The sequence below is a fragment of the Pristiophorus japonicus genome, unplaced genomic scaffold (genome assembly GCF_044704955.1).
Source record: "Pristiophorus japonicus isolate sPriJap1 unplaced genomic scaffold, sPriJap1.hap1 HAP1_SCAFFOLD_307, whole genome shotgun sequence".
In the NCBI taxonomy this organism is placed as follows: domain Eukaryota; kingdom Metazoa; phylum Chordata; class Chondrichthyes; family Pristiophoridae; genus Pristiophorus; species Pristiophorus japonicus.
In genome coordinates, this window is record NW_027252857.1 from 645,914 (window position 1) to 667,447 (window position 21,534).

At 47.6% G+C, this 21,534-nt stretch overlaps 1 protein-coding gene across 1 annotated transcript in view; it reads left to right on the plus strand.

Moving 5' to 3' along the window:
- Positions 1–21,534, plus strand: part of LOC139249349 (small RNA 2'-O-methyltransferase-like) — a 90,073-nt gene that overhangs the window by 857 nt on the left and 67,682 nt on the right. The window contains exons 2-3 of the mRNA XM_070872330.1: positions 11,364–11,482; positions 15,109–15,221. Coding sequence (XP_070728431.1) covers positions 11,393–11,482; positions 15,109–15,221 — 203 coding nt within the window. The 5' untranslated portion in view covers positions 11,364–11,392. The remainder of the gene's footprint in view (positions 1–11,363; positions 11,483–15,108; positions 15,222–21,534) is intronic.

Genomic DNA, 21,534 nt, shown 5'->3' on the forward strand with positions numbered 1-21,534 from the left:
CCCCAAACCCCCCCTCCCCCAACACAGCCGACCCCTCATACCCCAAACCCCCCTCCCCCAACACAGCCCACCCCTCATACCCAACCCCCCCCTCCCCAACACAGCCGACCCCTCATACCCCAAACCCCCCTCCCCCAACACAGCCCACCCCTCATACCCCAAACCCCCCCTCCCCCAACACAGCCCACCCCTCATACCCCAAACCCCCTCCCCCAACACAGCCCACCCCTCATACCCCAAACCCCCCCTCCCCCAACACAGCCCACCCCTCACACCCCAAACACCCTCCCCCAACACAGCCCACCCCTCACACCCCAAACCCCCTCCCCCAACACAGCCCACCCCTCACACCCCAAACCCCCTCCCCAACACAGCCCACCCCTCACACCCCAAACCCCCTCCCCCAACACAGCCCACCCCTCACACCCCAAACCCCCCTCCCCCAACACAGCCCACCCCTCACACCCCAAACCCCCTCCCCCAACACAGCCCACCCCTCACACCCCAAACCCCCTCCCCCAACACAGCCCACCCCTCATACCCCAAACCCCCTCCCCCAACACAGCCCACCCCTCACACCCCAAACCCAGCTCCCCACTCCCCGCCCCCCCTCAGGCCAAAAGCCCACCCATTGACACCACAGAGAGCAGCAGTCAGCCCCGCCAGCCTGCTCCGCCATTCAGTGAGAGCATGGCTGATCTTCCATCCCAACACGCTGTCCCGCACTCTTGCCATATCCCTCCATTCCCTTCATATACAAAAATGCATCACAGAATCACAGACATTTACAGCACGGACGGAGACCATTCGGCCCATCATGTCCGCGCCGGCCGACCAAGAGCTACCCAGCCGAATCCCACTTTCCAGCTCTCGGTCCGTAGCCCTGTAGGTTACGGCACTTCAAGTGCATATCTAAGTATGTTTTAAATGTGGTGAGGGTTTCTGCCTCTATCACCCTTTCAGGCAGTGAGTTCCAGACCCCCACGGTGAAAACATTTCCCCTCAAATATCCTCTAAACCTCCCCCCAATTACTTTAAATCTATGCTCCCTGGTTGTTGACCCCTCTACTAAGGGAAACAGGTCCTTCCTATCCACTCTATCCAGGCCCCTCATAATTTTATACACCTCAATAAGGTCACCCTCAGCCTCCTCTGTTCATAAAAATATAAGAAATAGTCAGCCATTCGGCCCCTCGAGCCTGCTCCGCCATTTAATAAGATCATGGCTGATCTGATCATGGACTCAGCTCCACTTCCCCGCCCGCTCCCCATAACCCTTTACTCACTTACTGCTCAAAAATCTGTCTATCTCCGCCTTAAATATATTCAATGACCCAGCCTCCACAGCTCTCTGGGGCAGAGAATTCCACAGATTTATAACCCTCAGAGAAGAAATTCCTCCTCATCTCAGTTCTAAATTGGCGACCCCTTATTCTTAAACTTTGCCCCCTAGTTCAAGATTCGCCCACGAGGGGAAACATTCTCTCTGCATTTTCCTCGGTATCATATTTCAATAAGATCATCTCTCATTCTTCAAAAGTCTAATGAGTAGAGGCCCAACCTGCTCAACCTTTCTTCATAAGTCAACCTCCTCATCTCAGGAATCAACCTGCTGAACATTCTCTGAACTGCCTCCAATGCAAGTATATCCCTCCTTAAATAAGGAGACCAAAACTGCACGCAGTACTCCAGGTGTGGCCTCACCGATACCCTGTACAGTTGTAGCAGGACTTCTCTGCTTTTATACTCCATCCCCCTTGCAATAAAGGCCAACATTCCATTTGCCTTCCTAATTACTCGCTTTACCTGCATGTTCCAAAGAAAACAACCCCAGCCCATCCAATCTTTCTTCATAGCTAAAATTCCAGACAACATCCTCGTCAATCTCCTCTCCCCTCTCCAATGCAATCACATCTTTCCTGTAATGTGGTGACCAGAACTGAATATAGTACTCTCACTGCAGCCTAATTAGTCTTTTATACCGTTCAAGCAGAACCTCCCTGCTCTTGTATTCCATGCCTCGGCAAGTATTCCATATGCCGCCTTAACCACCTCACCTACCTAGCCTGCTACCTTCAGGGATCTGTGGACCTGCACTCCAAGGTCCCTTTGTTCCTCTACACTTCTCAGTGTCCTACCATTTAATGTGTATCCCTTGCCTTGTTCGACCTCCCCAAATGCATTACCTCACACTTCTCCGATTGAGTTCCATTTGCCCCTGTTCTGCCCACCTGACCAGTTCATTGATATTCCCTATATTCAAGTCTAAGTCATTGATATATGCCACAAAAAGCAAGGGACCCAGTACTGAGCCCTGCAGAACCCCACTGGAAACATCCTTCCAGTCACAAAAACACCCATCAACCATTACCCTTTGCTTCCTAACTTTCAGCCAATTTTGGATCCAACTTGCCACTTTGCCCTGGATCCCATGGGCTTTTGCTTTCGTGACCAGACTGCCAAGTGGGAACTTATCAAAAGCTTTGCTAAAATCCATATACACTACATCAAACACACTGCCCTCATCGACCCTCTTGTTAAGATCACTAAGTTCAGAACTGTTCTCTCCCTTGTTGAGCTTTCTACATACTGGCGAATAATGTTCCCCTGAATGCATTTTAGAAATTCTGCACCCTTTATTACTTTCACACTAATTCTATTAGGAAAGTTGAAATTCTCTACTATTACAGCCCTATAGTTTTTGCAAATCTATAGAAATGTGTCGACATACTTGCTCTTCTATCTCCCTCTGAGTGTTTGGGGGTCTATTGCACACTCCCAGCAGTGTGATCACCCCTTTTTTGTTCTTCAATTCGACCCATATGGCCTGGTTTGATGATCCTTCTATCATATCACCCCTCCTCACCGCTGTAATAGTTTCTTTAATCAATACTGTGACCCCCCCGCCTCTTTTTACCCCCCTCACTATCCCGTCTGAAAACCCTGTAACCAGGAATGTTGGTCTGCCATACCCGCCCTTCTTTCAGCCATGTCTCAGTAATGGCTATAATCTCGTACTCCCACGTGTCTATCTGTGTGCTCAGCTCATCTGCCTTATTCCCTAGACTCCTTGCATTGAAGTATACATCATTTAGCCCTGCCAAACTTCCTTGTTGTCTATTTTCTAGCCCTTGTAAACTCGCTTATTAATTTCCGTTTCCAGCTTGCAATTATTAAGGATGTCATAGCAGTGCATCTGGAAAATGGTGACATGATAGGTCCAAGTCAGCATGGATTTGTGAAAGGGAAATCATGCTTGACAAATCTTCTGGAATTTTTTGAGGATGTTTCCAGTAAAGTGGACAAAGGAGAACCAGTTGATGTGGTATATTTGGACTTTCAGAAGGCTTTCGACAAGGTCCCACACAAGAGATTAATGTGCAAAGTTAAAGCACATGGGATTGGGGGTAGTGTGCTGACGTGGATTGAGAACTGGTTGTCAGACAGGAAGCAAAGAGTAGGAGTAAATGGGGACTTTTCAGAATGGCAGGCAGTGACTAGTGGAGTGCCGCAAGGTTCTGTGCTGGGGCCCCAGCTGTTTACATTGTACATTAATGATTTAGACGAGGGGATTAAATGCAGTATCTCCAAATTTGCGGATGATACTAAGTTGGGTGGCAGTGTGAGCTGCGAGGAGGATGCTATTAGGCTGCAGAGTGACTTGGATAGGTTAGGTGAGTGGGCAAATGCATGGCAGATGAAGTATAATGTGGATAAATGTGAGGTTATCCACTTTGGTGGTAAAAACAGAGAGACAGACTATTATCTAAATGGTGACAGATTAGGAAAAGGGAAGGTGCAACGAGACCTGGGTGTCATGGTACATCAGTCATTGAAGGTTGGCATGCAGGTATAGCAGGCGGTTAAGAAAGCAAATGGCATGTTGGCCTTCATAGCGAGGGGATTTGAATACAGGGGCAGGGAGGTGTTGCTACAGTTGTACAGGGCCTTGGTGAGGCCACACCTGGAGTATTGTGTACAGTTTTGGTCTCCTAACTTGAGGAAGGACATTCTTGCTATTGAGGGAGTGCAGCGAAGGTTCACCAGACTGATTCCCGGGATGGCGGGACTGACCTATCAAGAAAGATTGGATCAATTGGGCTTGTATTCACTGGAGTTCAGAAGAATGAGAGGGGACCTCATAGAAACGTTTAAAATTCTGACGGGTTTAGACAGGTTAGATGCAGAAAGAATGTTCCCAATGTTGGGGAAGTCCAGAACCAGGGGTCACAGTCTGAGGATAAGGGGTAAGCCATTTAGGACCGAGATGAGGAGAAACTTCTTCACCCAGAGAGTGGTGAACCTGTGGAATTCTCTACCACAGAAAGTAGTTGAGGCCAATTCACTAAATATATTCAAAAGGGAGTTAGATGAAGTCCTTACTACTCGGGGGATCAAGGGTTATGGCGAGAAAGCAGGAAGGGGGTACTGAAGTTTCATGTTCAGCCATGAACTCATTGAATGGCGGTGCAGGCTAGAAGGGCTGAATGGCCTGCTCCTGCACCTATTTTCTATGTCTATGTCTATGTCATACTGGTGAGAAAAGTTCCCCTGAATGCATTTTAGGAATTCTGCACCCTCTATATCTTTCACATTGATTTTATCCCAGTTAATATTAGGAAAGTTGAAATTCTCTACTATTACTGCCCTATAGTTTTTGTAAATCTATAGAAATGTGTCGACATATTTGCTCTTCTATCTCCCTCTGAGTGTTTGGGGGTCTATCGCACACTCCCAGCAGTGTGATCACCCCTTTTTTGTTCTTCAATACGACCCATATGGCCTCGTTTTAACCAATAAGGGAATTAAGGGTTACGGGGAGCGAGCGGGTAAGTGGAGCTGAGTCCACGGCCACATCAGCCATGATCTTGTTGAATGGCGGAGCAGGCTCGAGGGGCTAGATGGCCTACTCCTGCTCCTAATTCTTATGTTCGTTTGATGATCCTTCTATCATATCACCCCTCCTCACCGCTGTAATAGTTTCTTTAATCAATACTGTGACCCCCCCGCCTCTTTTTACCCCCCTCACTATCCCGTCTGAAAACCCTGTAACCAGGAATGTTGGTCTGCCATACCCGCCCTTCTTTCAGCCATGTCTCAGTAATGGCTATAATCTCGTACTCCCACGTGTCTATCTGTGCGCTCAGCTCACTTGCCTTATTCCCTAGACTCCTTGCATTGAAGTATATACCATTTCACATTACCAAACTCCCTTGTCTATTTTCTAGCCCTTGTTTACTCTGTCTTACTAATTTTCTGCTTTCCTATCCCAGCGTTCCTCCCCTCCCTACTGGACCTACTCTCCGATTCCCATCCCCTGCCAAGCCAGTTTAAACACTCCCCAACAGCACTAGCACCCCCCCCACCCCCCCCCCCCCCCCGAGGATATTGGTCCCGGCTCTGTTGCGGTGTAACCCGTCCGGCCTGTACAGGTCCCACCTCCACCAGAAGCGGTCACAACACCGCAGGAATCTAAAGCCCTCCCTCCTGCACCATCTCTCCAGCCACGCATTCATCTGCTCTATCCTCCTATTTCTGTACTCACTAGCTCGTGGCACCGGCAGTAATCCGGAGATTACTACCTTTGAGGTCCTGCTTTTTATTCTCTTTCCTAGCTCCCTGAGATCTGCCTGCAGGACCTCATCCCTCTTCCAACCCATGTCATTGGTCCCGATGTGGACCATGACCTCTGGTTGTTCACCCTCTCCCCCCAGAATGCCCTGCAGCCGCTCAGTGACATCCTTGACCCTGGCACCAGGGAGGCAACATACCATCCTGGAGTCACGTCTGCGGCCAGAGAAACGCCTATCTGCTCCCCTGACTATTGAATCCTCTATCACTATTGCTCTTCCATTCTTCTTCCTCCCCCCTGTGCAGCTGAGCCACCCGTGGTGCCCTGGACTTGGCTCTGGCTGCTCTCCCCAAGGCCACCATCGCCCCCATCGGTACTCAGAACAGAATACCGGTTGGAGAGCGAGATGGACTCAGGAAACTCCTGAACTACCTGCCTGGTCGTCCTCTTCTGTCTGGTGGTCACCCACTCCCTCTCTGCCTGCATACTATCGATCTCTGTCTTGTATATACTCAACGACCCAGCCTCCAAAGCCCTCTGGGTTGGAACATTCCAAAGATTCTCCACCCTCTGAGTGAAGAAATTTCTCCTCATCTCAGTCCTAAATGGCCGACCCCTTATCCTGAGACTGTGACCCCTGGTTCTAGACTCCCCAGCCCCGGGAGAAACACCCTCCCTGCATCTACCCTGTCAATCCCTGTAAGAATTTTGTCTGTTTCAATGAGATCACCTCTCATTTTTCTAAACGCTGGAGAATATCGGCCTAGTTTACTCAATCTCTCCTGATAGGACAATCCCCCTCATCTCAGGAATCAGTCTGGTGAACCTTTGTTGCACTCCCTCTATGGCAAGTATATCCTTCCTTAGGGAAGGAGACCAATACTGTACACAATACTCCAGGTGTGGTCTCACCAGGGCCCTGTATAATTGCAGTAAGACGTCTTTACTCTTATACTCAAATCCTCCTGTAATAAAGGCCAACATACCATTTGCTTTAATCACTTGCTGTACCTGCATGTTAACTTTCAGTGATTGGTGTATAAGGAACCCAGGTCCCTCCGAACACCAACATTTCCCAATCTCTCATCGTTTAAAAAGTACTGTTTTTCAATTTTTCCTCCCAAAGTGGATAACTTCACATTTCTCCACCATTCCAAGGTGGGCAGAGGAAACGTTACAGGGACACCCTCAAAGCCTCCCTGATAAAGTGCAACATCCCCACCGACACCTGGGAGTCCCTGGCCAAAGACCGCCCTAAGTGGAGGAAGTGCATCCGGGAGGGCGCTGAGCACCTCGAGTCTCGTCGCCGAGAGCATGCAGAAACCAAGCGCAGGCAGCGGAAGGAGCGTGCGGCAAACCAGTCCCACCCTCCCCTTCCCTCAACAACTGTCTGTCCCACCTGTGACAGGGACTGTGGCTCTCATATTGGACTGTTCAGTCACCTAAGGACTCATTTTAAGAGTGGAAGCAAGTCTTACTCAATTCCGAGGGACTGACTATGATGATGATTCCATTTGCCATGTTCTTGCCCACTCACTGAGCCTGTCTGTATCCCCTTGAAGCTTCTTTGCATCCTCCTCACAACTTACATTCCCACCGAGCTTTGTATAATCAGCAAACTTGGATATATTACATTTGGTCCCCTCATCCAAATCATTGATACAGATTGTGAATAGCTGGGGCCCCAGCACTGATCCTTGCGGCACCCCACTAGTTACAGCCTGCCAACCCGAAAATGACCCGTTTATTCCTACTCTCTGTTTTCTGTCCGTTAACCAATCCTCAATCCATGCTAGTATATTACCCCCAATCCCCTGAGCCCTAATTTTGTTTAATAACCTCTTGTGTGGCACCGTATCGAATGTCTTCTGAAAATCCAAATATACCACATCCACTAGTTCCCCCTTATCTATTCTGTTAGTTACAACCTCAAAAAACACTTAACAGATTTGTCAAACAATATTTCCCTTTCATATATCCGTGTTGGCTCTGCCCAACCCTATTATTATTTTCCAAGTGCCCTGTTACCACGTCCTTAATAATAGATTCCAGCATTTTCCCTACTGCCCCATTTAGTACAGGTGCAGCCAATTTTCAGATGAGGTGGAGTTTATGGAGGGTGCAAGATGGAGGCCGGCCTGGAGAGCGTGGAATAGGCGAGTGTGAAGCTTAGAAAGACATGGATGAGGGGTTCATAGAAACATAGAAAATAGGTGCAGGAGCAGGCCATTCAGCCCTTCTAGCCTGCACCGCCATTCAATGAGTTCATGGCTGAACATGAAACTTCAGTATCCCCTTCCTGCTTTCTCGCCATACCCCTTGATCCCCCGAGTAGTAAGGACTTCATGTAACTCCCTTTTGAATATATTTAGTGAATTGGCCTCAACTACTTTCTGTGGTAGAGAATTCCACAGGTTCACCACTCTCTGGGTGAAGAAGTTTCTCCTCATCTCGGTCCTAAATGGCTTACCCCTTATCCTCAGACTGTGATCCCTGGTTCTGGACTTCCCCAACATTGGGAACATTCTTCCTGCATCTAACCTGTCTAAACCCGTCAGAATTTTAAACGTTTCTATGAGGTCCCCTCTCATTCTTCTGAACTCCAGTGAATACAAGCCCAGTTGATCCAGTCTTTCTTGATAGGTCAGTCCCGCCATCCCAGGAATCAGTCTGGTGAATCTTCGCTGCACTCCCTCAATAGCAAGAATGTCCTTCCTCAAGTTAGGAGACCAAAACTGTACACAATACTCCAGGTGTGGCCTCACCAAGGCCCTGTACAACTGTAGCAACACCTCCCTGCCCCTGTATTCAAATCCCCTCGCTATGAAGGCCAACATGCCATTTGCTTTCTTAACCGCCTGCTGTACCTGCATGCTAACCTTCAATGACTGATGTACCATGACACCCAGGTCTCGTTGCACCTTCCCTTTTCCTAATCTGTCACCATTCAGATAATAGTCTGTCTCTCTGTTTTTACCACCAAAGTGGATAACCTCACATTTATCCACATTATACTTCATCTGCCATGCATTTGCCCACTCACCTAACCTATCCAAGTCACTCTGCAGCCTCATAGCATCCTCCTCGCAGCTCACACTGCCACCCAACTTAGTGTCATCCGCAAATTTGGAGATACTGCATTTAATCCCCTCGTCTAAATCATTAATGTACAATGTAAACAGCTGGGGCCCCAGCACAGAACCTTGCGGTACCCCACTAGTCACTGCCTCCCATTCTGAAAAGTACCCGTTTACTCCTACTCTTTGCTTCCTGTCTGACAACCAGTTCTCAATCCACGTCAGCACACTACCCCCAATCCCATGTGCTTTAACTTTGCACATTAATCTCTTGTGTGGGACCTTGTCGAAAGCCTTCCAAAAGTCCAAATATACCACATCAACTGGTTCTCCTTTGTCCACTCTACTGGAAACATCCTCAAAAAATTCCAGAAGATTTGTCAAGCATGATTTCCCTTTCACAAATCCATGCTGACTTGGACCTATCATGTCACCATTTTCCAGATGCACTGCTATGACATCCTTAATAATTGATTCCATCATTTTACCCACTACTGAGGTCCCTGTTTTCTCTCTCCCTCCCTTTTTAGCAGCGGATGAGATGAGGCTGTGGGGGGGAGACGAGTGGTGTTCTGGAAATAGGCGATCTTGGTGCTGGAGTGGATAGGGGATCGGATGCTCACCATCAAATATGACAAGGTTGTGAACAGACTGATTCGGCCTCAGAGGTTTGTGGCGGGGACCGAAGACAATGGCTTCAGTCTTCCCAATATTTAATTGTTGGAAATTTCTGCTCCTCCAGTACTGGATGTTGGACGAGTTGCATGACAAATCAGAGACCGTGGAGGGGTGGAGAGAAGTGGGGGTGAGGTAGAGCTGGGTGTCTCAGTGTACATGTGGGAACTGACGCTGTGTTTCCCGATGATGTCACCGAGGGGCAACATGTAGATGAGAAATAGGAGGGGCCAAGAATAGATCCTGGGGGGACACCAGAGGTAACGATGCGGGGGCGGGAAGAGAAGCTGTTGCAGGTGATTCTCTGACTACGATGAGATGGATAAGAATGGAACCAGGCGAGTGCAGTCCCACCCAGCTGGACCATGGTGGAGAGGTGTTGGAGGAGGATGGAACCAGGTGAGTGCAGTCCCACCCAGCTGGACCATGGTGGAGAGGTGTTGGAGGAGGATGGAACCAGGCGAGTGCAGTCCCACCCAGCTGGACCATGGTGGAGAGGTGTTGGAGGAGGATGGAACCAGGCGAGTGCAGTCCCACCCAGCTGGACCAAGGTGGAGAGGTGTTAGAGGAGGATGGAACCAGGCGAGTGCAGTCCCACCCAGCTGGACCATGGTGGAGAGGTGTTGGAGGATGGAACCAGGCGAGTGCAGTCCCACCCAGCTGGACCATGGTGGAGAGGTGTTGGAGGATGGAACCAGGCGAGTGCAGTCCCACCCAGCTGGACCATGGTGGAGAGGTGTTGGAGGATGGAACCAGGCGAGTGCAGTCCCACCCAGCTGGACCATGGTGGAGAGGTGTTGGAGGATGGAACCAGGCGAGTGCAGTCCCACCCAGCTGGACCATGGTGGAGAGGTGTTGGAGGATGGAACCAGGCGAGTGCAGTCCCACCCAGCTGGACGAGGGTGGAGAGGTGTTGGAGGAGGATGGAACCAGGCGAGTGCAGTCCCACCCAGCTGGACGAGGGTGGAGAGGTTGGAGGAGGATGGAGTGGTCGACCGTGTCACAGGCTGCAGACAGGTCCAGGAGGGCGAGGAGGGATAGTTTTCCTCAGTCACAAAGGATGTAATTTGTTCTGTAACAGGGAAACCTGATTAAAGGGATCCAAACATGGAGATGCGGGAAAGATGGGCACAGACATCACGCTCGGGGACTTGGGAGAGGAAAGGGAGGTTGGGGATGGGCGATACTTTGCAAGGATAGTGGGGTAGGTTCGTTTTTTTCAGGAAGGAGTGATGGCGGCAGATTTGAAGGGGAGGGCACCAGGACCTGAAGTTTTAAAAAATTAGTTCTCGGGATGTGGGCGTCGCTGTAGAGCTGGCATTTATTGCCCATCCCTAATTGCCCTTGAGAAGGTGGTGGTGAGCCGTTGCCTTGAACCGCTGCAGTCTGTGTGGTGTGTGACTTGAAGTGGTTTTTCTAGTGAGTCACTATTGAATCTGCTCCCACCGCCCTTTCAGGCAGCGCCTTCCCGATCACAACAACTCGCTGCGTAAACACATTCTCCCCATCTCCCCCTCTGGTTCCATCGCCGATTATCGTCAATCTGTGTCCCTCTGGTTACCGGCCCTCCTGCCCCGGGGAACAGTTTCTCCTTAGCTACTCACAAAAATAATTTTGAACAATTTATAAAATCTCCCCTTAACCCTCTCTGCTCCAACCCCAGCTTCTCCAGTCTATCCACGTCACTGAAGGCCCTCATCCCCGGGACCATGCTGGCCAATCCCCTCTGCACCCTCTCCAAATACTTGCCATCCAGGAAGTGAATCGAGAAGACAATCAGAAATGGGAGCAGGAGTAGGCCATTTGCCCCCCCGAGCCTGCTCCGCCATTCGATCCGATCATGGTTGATCTTTGTCCTCAGTTTCACTTTTCTCCCAGATAGTTGAGAACTAAAAATGTAAAAATGATCCGGGAAATAGGATTGTGGCTATCTCTCAGTGCACTATCAGGGAGACAAATTCTGTGACTGAAATGCTTTGAAAATATGAGCATGATGTATGGCGTTTACAGAAAGATGTGTGTCTGGTGTGATTAAACAGATTGTTGGCGGGTATTGAAAGAAGCAGAAATGATGGAGATGGTGACATTCACACCACCATTGTACAAGCAGAGATACCAGATGGTGTTCGAACTGGTGGAGAAATATAAACCAAGCAAGGTTCGTAAAAAAGCAGAGTGTGGGATTGTGTATATATGCACAGTGTATCAAAGGGTTGTATTGCTTATGCTAGTATAAACACTAGTTGGGCCACAAATATAGCACTGCGTGCAGTTCTGGTCACCACATTACAGGAAAGATGTGATTGCACCCGAGAGGGCACAGAGCCCCTTATGGGTTACGTGTTACGTCTCCGTGAACTTGACAGCATTCACACCAGTTCTTCATTCAACAAAGATGATTAATTCGACTGTTTGGCCAGCTGTATTTTTGGATCCCATACGTCACTTAGCATAGTCACTATCACTTTCAGCGCACGACCCCATCTTAACACCTAAGGGAGCTGGAGGAAAGGCCCCCTCATAGTTCAACAATCGGTATAAGAGTTCAAGCCGTTATTTCCCGGCTTATCACTGCTTCCCTCACATTTTCCACTCTCCATCCCTTGGGAACGATGTTCCTTTCCATAGAAAACACCTAACTTCCCTCGGGCTCAGCAGGTGATTTGTCTGTCTTAAGTTTCAGTAATTTATTGAGCATCACTTCCTGTTAACCCATTCCACACATTATGGAATCCCATTAGAAACATAGAAACATAGAAAATAGGTGCAGGAGTAGGCCATTCGGCCCTTCTAGCCTGCACCGCCATTCAATGAGTTCATGGCTGAACATTCAACTTCAGTACCCCATTCCTGCTTTCTCGCCATACCCCTTGATCCCCCTAGCAGTAAGGACCTCATCTAACTCCTTTTTGAATATATTTAGTGAATTGGCCTCAACAACTTTCTGTGGTAGAGAATTCCACAGGTTCACCACTCTCTGGGTGAAGAAGTTTCTCCTCATCTCGGTCCTAAATGGCTTACCCCTTATCCTTAGACTGTGACCCCTGGTTCTGGACTTCCCCAACATTGGGAACATTCTTCCTGCATCTAACCTGTCTAAACCCGTCAGAATTTTATATGTTTCTATGAGGTCCCCTCTCATTCTTCTGAACTCCAGTGAATACAAGCCCAGTTGATCCAGTCTTTCTTGATAGGTCAGTCCCGCCATCCCGGGAATCAGTCTGGTGAACCTTCGCTGCACTCCCTCAATAGCAAGAATGTCCTTCCTCAGGTTAGGAGACCAAAACTGTACACAATACTCCAGGTGTGGCCTCACCAATGCCCTGTACAACTGTAGCAACACCTCCCTGCCCCTGTACTCAAATCCCCTTGCTATGAAGGCCAACATGCCATTTGCTTTCTTAACCGCCTGCTGCACCTGCATGCCAACCTTCAATGACTGATGTACCATGACACCCAGGTCTCTTTGCACCTCCCCTTTTCCTAATCTGTCACCATTCAGATAATAGTCTGTCTCTCTGTTTTTACCACCAAAGTGGATAACCTCACATTTATCCACATTATACTTCATCTGCCATGCATTTGCCCACTCACCTAACCTATCCAAGTCGCTCTGCAGCCTCACAGCATCCTCCTCGCAGCTCACACTGCCACCCAACTTAGTGTCATCCGCAAATTTGGAGATACTACATTTAATCCCCTCATCTAAATCATTAATGTACAGTGTAAACAGCTGGGGCCCCAGCACAGAACCTTGCGGTACCCCACTAGTCACTGCCTGCCATTCTGAAAAGTACCCATTTACTCCTACTCTTTGCTTCCTGTCTGACAACCAGTTCTCAATCCATGTCAGTACACTACCCCCAATCCCATGTGCTCTAACTTTGCACATCAATCTCTTGTGTGGGACCTTGTCGAACGCCTTCTGAAAGTCCAAATATACCACATCAACTGGTTCTCCCTTATCCACTCTACTGGAAACATCCTCAAAAAATTCCAGAAGATTTGTCAAGCATGATTTCCCTTTTACAAATCCATGCTGACTTGGACCTATCATGTCACCTCTTTCCAACTGCACTGCTATGACATCCTTAATAATTGATTCCATCATTTTACCCACTACCGATGTCAGGCTGACCGGTCTATAATTCCCTGTTTTCTCTCTCCCTCCTTTTTTAAAAAGTGGGGTTACATTGGCTACCCTCCACTCCATAGGAACTGATCCAGAGTCAATGGAATGTTGGAAAATGACTGTCAACGCATCCACTATTTCCAAGGCCACCTCCTTAAGTACTCTGGGATGCAGTCCATCAGGCCCTGGGGATTTATCGGCCTTCAATCCCATCAATTTCCCCAACACAATTTCCCGGCTAATAAGGATTTCCCTCAGTTCCTCCTCCTTACTAGACCCCCCGACCCCTTTTATAACCGGAAGGTTGTTCGTGTCCTCCTTCGTGAATACCGAACCAAAGTACTTGTTCAATTGGTCCGCCATTTCTTTGTTCCCCGTTATGACTTCCCCTGATTCTGACTGCAGGGGACCTACGTTTGTCTTTACTAACCTTTTTCTCTTTACATATCTATAGAAACTTTTGCAATCCGTCTTAATGTTCCCTGCAAGCTTCTTCTCATACTCCATTTTCCCTGCCCTAATCAAACCCTTTGTCCTCCTCTGCTGAGTTCTAAATTTCTCCCAGTCCCCAGGTTCGCTGCTATTTCTGGCCAATTTGTATGCCACTTCCTTGGCTTTAATACTATCCCTGATTTCCCTTGATAGCCACGGTTGAGCCACCTTCCCTTTTTTATTTCTATGCCAGACAGGAATGTACAATTGTTGTAGTTCATCCATGCGGTCTCTAAATGTCTGCCATTGCCCATCCACAGTCAACCCCATTGTGCACCCTGTGTGTGTGAAAACGGAGGCAGGTGTGTTTTTCATGCCTGGGACTCTGCAGCAGTGAATCCTGCCCCCGGGCTATTCTCTCCCCGCTCACACATCTGTGCAAAGCCTTCTCGCTCATCTTCACTCCGACTCACAGCCTTCTGGCATTTTATTATATATCAACATCAACTTCCATTTCTACAGCACCTGTAACAGCATTCTGTATTTCTATAGTGCCTGTAACAACATCCTGTATTTCTATAGAGCCTGTAACAACATCCTGTATTTCTATAGTGCCTGTAACAACATCCTGTATTTCTATAGAGCCTGTAACAACATCCTGTATTTCTATAGCACCTGTAACAGCATCCTGTATTTCTATAGAGCCTGTAACAACATCCTATATTTCTATAGAGCCTGTAACAACATCCTGTATTTCTATAGAGTCTGTAACAACATCCTGTATTTCTGTAGAGCCTGTAACAACATCCTGTATTTCTATAGAGCCTGTAACAACATCCTGTATTTCTATAGAGCCTGTAACAACATCCTGTATTTCTATAGTGCCTGTAACAACATCCTGTATTTCTGTAGAGCCTGTAACAACATCCTGTATTTCTATAGAGCCTGTAACAACATCCTGTATTTCTATAGAGCCTGTAACAACATCCTGTATTTCTATAGAGCCTGTAACAACATCCTGTATTTCTATAGAGCCTGTAACAACATCTTGTATTTCTGTAGAGCCTGTAATGTAGTAAAACCAATCCGAAAGGAGAAGTAGTTTTGTCTTTTCGAGTATTTGTGTGAAATAGTTGCTGTGACAGCTTGCCAGTTGTGTGAAGTGCTCCGTTATGGGCAATGAATTAACAATGAACTGCTTCCTGACTGTTTGTTTTCAGGTTGCAGATTTGGGATGTGCTGATTGTACACTGCTGTCACGGTTAACATTCTGCTGCTGCATTAACGTTCTTGTTGGAGTGGATACAGACTCGCAACTACTGAAGGAAAAAATGTAACGTCTTTTTCAAAACATGCCGATCCAAAAATTCCCAGCAGTGCCTGAATTATTGTGTTAACTCCTCTCCTTCTCTTTGGAAGATGTCTTAACCTTCTTAGACTTGAACCCTGTGTCCCAGTGAACGAGGGGAAGAGTTTTAGTAAATGATTTATGAAATTAGCAACGCTTTAGGAAAGAGTAAATAATGAGTCCTGTGTCAGAATGATGAAATTGGTCAGACCCAACCATCTTGATTTAAGTTTAGAAACATAGAAAATAGGTGCAGGAGTAGGTCATTCGGCCCCTCGATCCTGCACCCCCATTCAATAAGATCATGGCTGATCATTCACCTCAGTACCCCTTTCCTGCTTTCTCTCCACACCCCCTAATCCCTTTAGCCGGAAATTCCATATCTAACTCCCTCTTAAATATGTCCAATGAATTGGCATCAACAACTCTCTGTGGTTGGGAATTCCACAGGTTAACAACTCTGAGTGAAGAAGTTTCTCCTCATCTCAGTCCGAAATGGCTTACCCCTTATCCTTAGACTGTGTTCCCTGGTTCTCGACTTCCCCAACATCAGCAACATTCTTCCTGCATCTAACCTGTCCAGTCCCAGCAGAATTTTATATCCCTCAATAGCAAGAATGTCCTTCCTCAGATTAGGAGACCAAAACTGAACACAATATTCCAGGTGAGGCCTCACCAAGGCCCTGTACAACTGCAGTAAGACCTCCCTGCTCCTATACTCAAATCCCCTGGCTATGAAGGGCAACATACCATTTGCCTTCTTCACCACCTGCTGTACCTGCATGCCAACTTTCAATGACTGATGAACCATGACACCCAGGTCTCGTTGCACCTCCCCTTTTCCTAATCTGCCACCATTCAGATAATATTCTGCCTTCATGTTTTTGCCACCAAAATGGATAACCTCACATTTATCCACATTATACTGCATCTGCCATGCATTTGCCCACTCACCTAACCTGTCCAAGTCCCCCTGCAGCCTCTTAGCATCCTCCTCACAGCTCACACCGCCACCCAGCTCAGTGTCATCTGCAAACTTGGAGATATTACACTCAATTCCTTCATCTAAATCATTGATGTATATTGTAAAGAGCTGGGGTCCCAGCACTGAATCCTGCGGCACTTCACTAGTCACTGCCTGCCATTCTGAGAAGGACCCGTTTATCCTGACTCTCTGCTTCCTGTCTGCCAACCAGTTCTCTATCCACGTCAGTACATTACCCCCAATACCATGCGCTTTGATTTTGCACACCAATCTCTTGTGCGGGACCTTGTCAAAAGATTTTTGAAAGTCCAAATACACCACATCCACTGGTTCTCCCTTGTCCACTCTGCTAGTTACATCGTCAAAAAATTCCAGAAGATTTGTCAAGCATGATTTCCCTTTCATAAATCCATGCTGACTTGGACCGATCCTGTCACTGCTTTCCAAATGCACTGCTATTTCGTCCTTAATGATTGATTCCAACATTTTCCCCACTACTGATGTCAGGCTAACCGGTCTATAATTACCCGTTTTCTCTCTTCCCTCCTTTTTTAAAAAGTGGTGTTACATTAGCTACCCTCCAGTCCATAGGAACTGATCCAGATTCGTTGGACTGTCGGAAAATGACCACCAATGCATCCACTATTTCTCGGGCCACTTCCTTAAGTATTCTGGAATGCAGACTATAAGGCCCCGGGGATTTATCGGCCTTCAATCCTGTCAATTTCCCTAACACAATTTCCCGCCTAACAAGGATATCCTTCAGTTCCTCCTTCTCACTCGACCTATTTACTCCGAGTACATTCGGAATGTAATTTGTATCTTTTTTCGTGAAGACAGAACCTAAGTATTGTTTAATTGGTCTGCCATTTCTTTGTTCCCCATTATAAATTCACCTGAATCTGACTGCAAGGGACCTACGTTTGTCTTCACTAATCTTTTTCTCTTCATACATTTATAGAAGCTTTTGCAGACAGTTTTTATGTTCCCTGCAAGCTTCCTCTCATATTTCCCCCTCTTAATTAAACCCTTAGGCCTCCTGTGTTGAATTCTAAATTTCTCCCAGTCCTCAGGTTTGCTGCTTTTTCTGCCAATTTATATGCCTCTTCCTTGGTTTTAATACTATCCTTAATTTCCATTGTTAGCCACGGTTGAGCCACCTTCCCCGTTTTATTTTTACTCTTGGCAGGGATGTACAATTGCTGAAGTTCACCCATGTGATATTTAAATGTTTGCCATTACTTATCCACCGTCAACCCTTTAAGTATCCTTTGTCAGTCTATTCTCGCCAATTCGCGCCTCATTCCGTCGAAGTTACCTTTCCTTAAGTTCAGGACCCTAGTTTCTGAATTAACTGTGTCACTCTCCATCTTAATAAAGAATTCTACCATATTATGGTCACTCTTCCCCAAAGGGCCTCGCACAACAATATTGCTAATGAGTCCTTTCTCGTTACACATCACCCAGTCTAGGATGACCAGCTCTCTAGTTGGTTCCTCGACATATTGGTCTAGAAAACCATCCCTAATACACTCTAGGAAATCCTCCTCCACCGCATTGCTACCAGTTTGGTTCGCCTAGTCTATATGTAGATTAAAGTCGCCCATGATAACTGCTGTACCTTTATTGCACACATCCCTTATTTCTTGTTTGATGCCATCCCCAACCTCACTACTACTGTTTGCTGGTCTGTACACAACTTCCACTTGTATTTTCTGTCCTTTGGTATTCTGCAGCTCCACCCATTCCGATTCCACATCATCCAGGCTAATGTCCCTCCTTACGATTGCGTTAATTTCCTCTTTAACCAGCAACGCCACCCCGCCTCCTTTTCCTCTCTGCCTATCCTTCGTAAATGTTGAATACCCCTGGATGTTGAGTCCCCAGCCTTGGTCACCCTGGAGCTATGTCTCTGTGATGCCAATTACATCATATCCATTAACTGCTATCTGCGCAGTTAATTCATCCACCTTATTCTGAATACTCCTCGCATTGAGCCACAGAGCCTTCAGGCTTGTCTTTCTAACACACTTTGCCCCTTTAGAATTTTGCTGTAATGTGGTCCTTTTTGCTTTTTGCCTTGGGTTTCTCTGCCCTCCACTTTTACTTTTCTCCTTTCTGTCTTTTGCTTCTGCCCCTATTCTACTTCCCTCTGTCTCCCTGCATAGGTTCCCATCCCCCTGCCATATTAGTTTAACTCCTCCCCAACAGCATTAGCAAACACTCCCCCGAGGACATTGGTTCCTGTCCTGCCCAGGTGCAGACCGTCCGGTTTGTACTGGTCCCACCTCCCCCAGAACCGGTTCCAATGTCCCAGGAATTTGAATCCCTCCCTTCTGCACCACTCCTCAGGCCACGTATTCATCTGAGTTATCCTGCGATTCCTACTCTGACTAGCACGTGGCACTGGTAGCAATCCTGAGATTACTACTTTTGAGATCCCACTTTTTAATTTAGCTCCTAGCTCCCTAAATTTTTCTTGTCGAACCTCATCCCGTTTTTTACCTATATCGTTGGTACCTATATGCACCGTGACAACTGGCTGTTTACCTTCCCCCTTCAAAATGTCCTGCACCCGCCCCGAGACATCCTTGACCCTTGCACCAGGGAGGCAACATACCATCCTGGAGTCTTGGTTGCGGCCGCAGAAACACCTATCTATTCCCCTTACAATAGAATCCCCTATTACTACAGCTCCCCCACTCTTTTTCCTGCCCTCCTGTGCAACAGAGCCACCCACGGTGCCATGAACTTGGCTGCTGTTGCTCTCCCCTGATGAGTCATCCCCCCAACAGTACCCAAAGCAGTGTCTCTGTTTTGCAGGGGGATGACCGCAGGGGAGCCCTGCACTACCTTCCTTGCACTGCTCTTCCTGTTGGTCACCCATTCCCTATTCTGGCTGTGCACCCTTTACCTGCGGTAAGACCAACTCACTTAACGTGCTGTTCATGACACTCTCAGCCTCGTGGATGCTCCAGAGTGAATCTACCCGCAGCTCCAGTGCTGCAGTGCGGTATGTCAGGAGCTGCAGCTGGATACACTTCCCGCATATGTAGTGATCAGGGACACTGGAAGCATCCCTGACTTCCTACATCGTACAGGATATTTATTATTTGAATATTTCACGTAGGTAACACTTGTGTTGCTGGGGTCCCATTGCCTTTCCTGATGACTGTTGCTTCGGGCTTAGCGTGCTCAATCCCTTAGCCACTGAATTTCCTTCATATTTCCTCGAAATTGTGACAGTGGTTTCATAAAATGATGCTGCTGAACATAATTTTCAACAGAAGGAGCAGGAGTCAGCCATTGGGCCCCTCGAGCCTCCTCCACTTTCCCGCCCGATCCCCATATCCCTTGATTCCCCTAGTGCCCAAAAATCTATCATAGAATATGTCTGCACCGGCCGACCAAGAGCTACCCAGCCCAATCCCACTAAGTAAATTTTAGTAAGTAAATTAATTTAAGGGTTAAGTCATGGCAGGAGAGCTTGGACCCGTGTCATGCTCCTCCTGTGCTATGTGGGAAGTCAGGGATGCTTCCAGTGTCCCTGACTACCATGTGTGCGGGAAGTGTGTCCAGCTGCAGCTCCCGACAGACCGCATGACGGCATTGGAGCTGCGGATGGACTCACTCTGGAGCATGCGCGATGCTGAGAATGTTGTGGATAGCACATTTAGTGAGTTGGTCACACGGCAGGTAAGGGTTAGGACAGATAGTGAATGGGTGACCAAGAGACAAGGCAAGAGCATGAAGGTAGTGCAGGAGTCCACTGCGGTCATCTCCCTCCAAAACAGATATACCGTTTTGGATACTGTTTGGAGAGATGACTTACTAGGGGAAGGCACCAGCAGCCAGGTTCATGGCACCGTGGGTGGCTCTGCTGCACAGAAGAGTGGGAAAAAGAGTGGGAGAGCTATAGTGATAGGGGACTCTATTGTAAGGGGAATAGATAGGAGTTTCTGCGGCCGCAACCGAGACTCCAGGGTGGTATGTTGCCTCCCTGGTGCAAGGGTCAAGGATGTCTCGGAGTGGCTGCAGAGCATTCTGGAGAGGGAGAATGAACAGCCAGTTGTCGTGGTACATGTAGGTACCAACGATATAGGTAAGAAGCGGGAAGAGGTACTACAAGCTGAATTTAGGGAGCTAGAAGTTAAATTAAAAAGTAGGACCTCAAAGGTAGTAATCTCTGGATTGCTACCAGTGCCACGTGCTAATCAGAGTAGAGGGAGCAGGATAGTTAGAATAAATACGTGGCTTGAGCAGTGGTGCAAGAGGGAGGGATTCAAAGTCCTGGGACATTCGAACCAGTTCTGGGGGAAGTGGAACCTGTACAAAAGGGACGGTCTGCACTTGGGCAGGACTGGAATTGATGTCCTGGGGGTAACATTTGCTAATGCAGTTCGGGAGTGTTTAAACTAATATGGCAGGGGGATGGGAACCTATGCAGCGAGACAGGGCGAAGTAATATGGAGTCAGAAACCGATGGTAGAAAGGTAAAAAGCAATAGTGGAAGGCCGAGTAAACAAAGGCAAGAAACAAAAAGGGCCACACTGCATCATAATTCTAAAAGGACAAAGGTTGTTAAAAAAACAAGCCTGAAGGCTTTGTGTCTTAATGCAAGGAGTATCCGTAATAAGGTGGATGAATTAACTGTGCAAATAGATGTTAACAGATATGATGTGATTGGGATTACAGAGACGTGGCTCCAGGATGATCAGGGCTGGGAACTCAACATCCAGGGGTATTCAACATTCAGGAAGGATAGAATAAAAGGAAAAGGAGGTGGGGTAGCATTGCTGGTTAAAGAGGAGATTAATGCAAGAGTTAGGAAGGACATTAGCTTGGATGATGTGGAATCTATATGGGTAGAGCTGCAGAACACCAAAGGACAAAAAACGTTAGTGGGAGTTGTGCACAGACCTCCAAACGGAGTAGTGATGTTGGGGAGAGTATCAAACAGGAAATTAGGGGTGCATGCAATAAAGGTGCAGCAGTTATCATGGGTGACTTTAATATGCATATACATTGGGCTAACCAAACTGGAAGCAATACGGTGGAGGAGGATTTCCTGGAGTGCATAAGGGCTGGTTTTCTTGACCAATATGTCGAGGAACCAACTAGGGGGAGGCCATCTTAGACTGGGTGTTGTGTAATGAGAGAGGATTAATTAGCAATCTCGTTGTGCGAGGCCCTTTGGGGAAGAGTGACCATAATATGGTGGAATTCTACAATCGGATGGAGAATGAAACAGTTGATTCAGAGACCATGGTCCAGAACTTAAAGAAGGGTAACTGGCTAGGATAGATTGGCGAA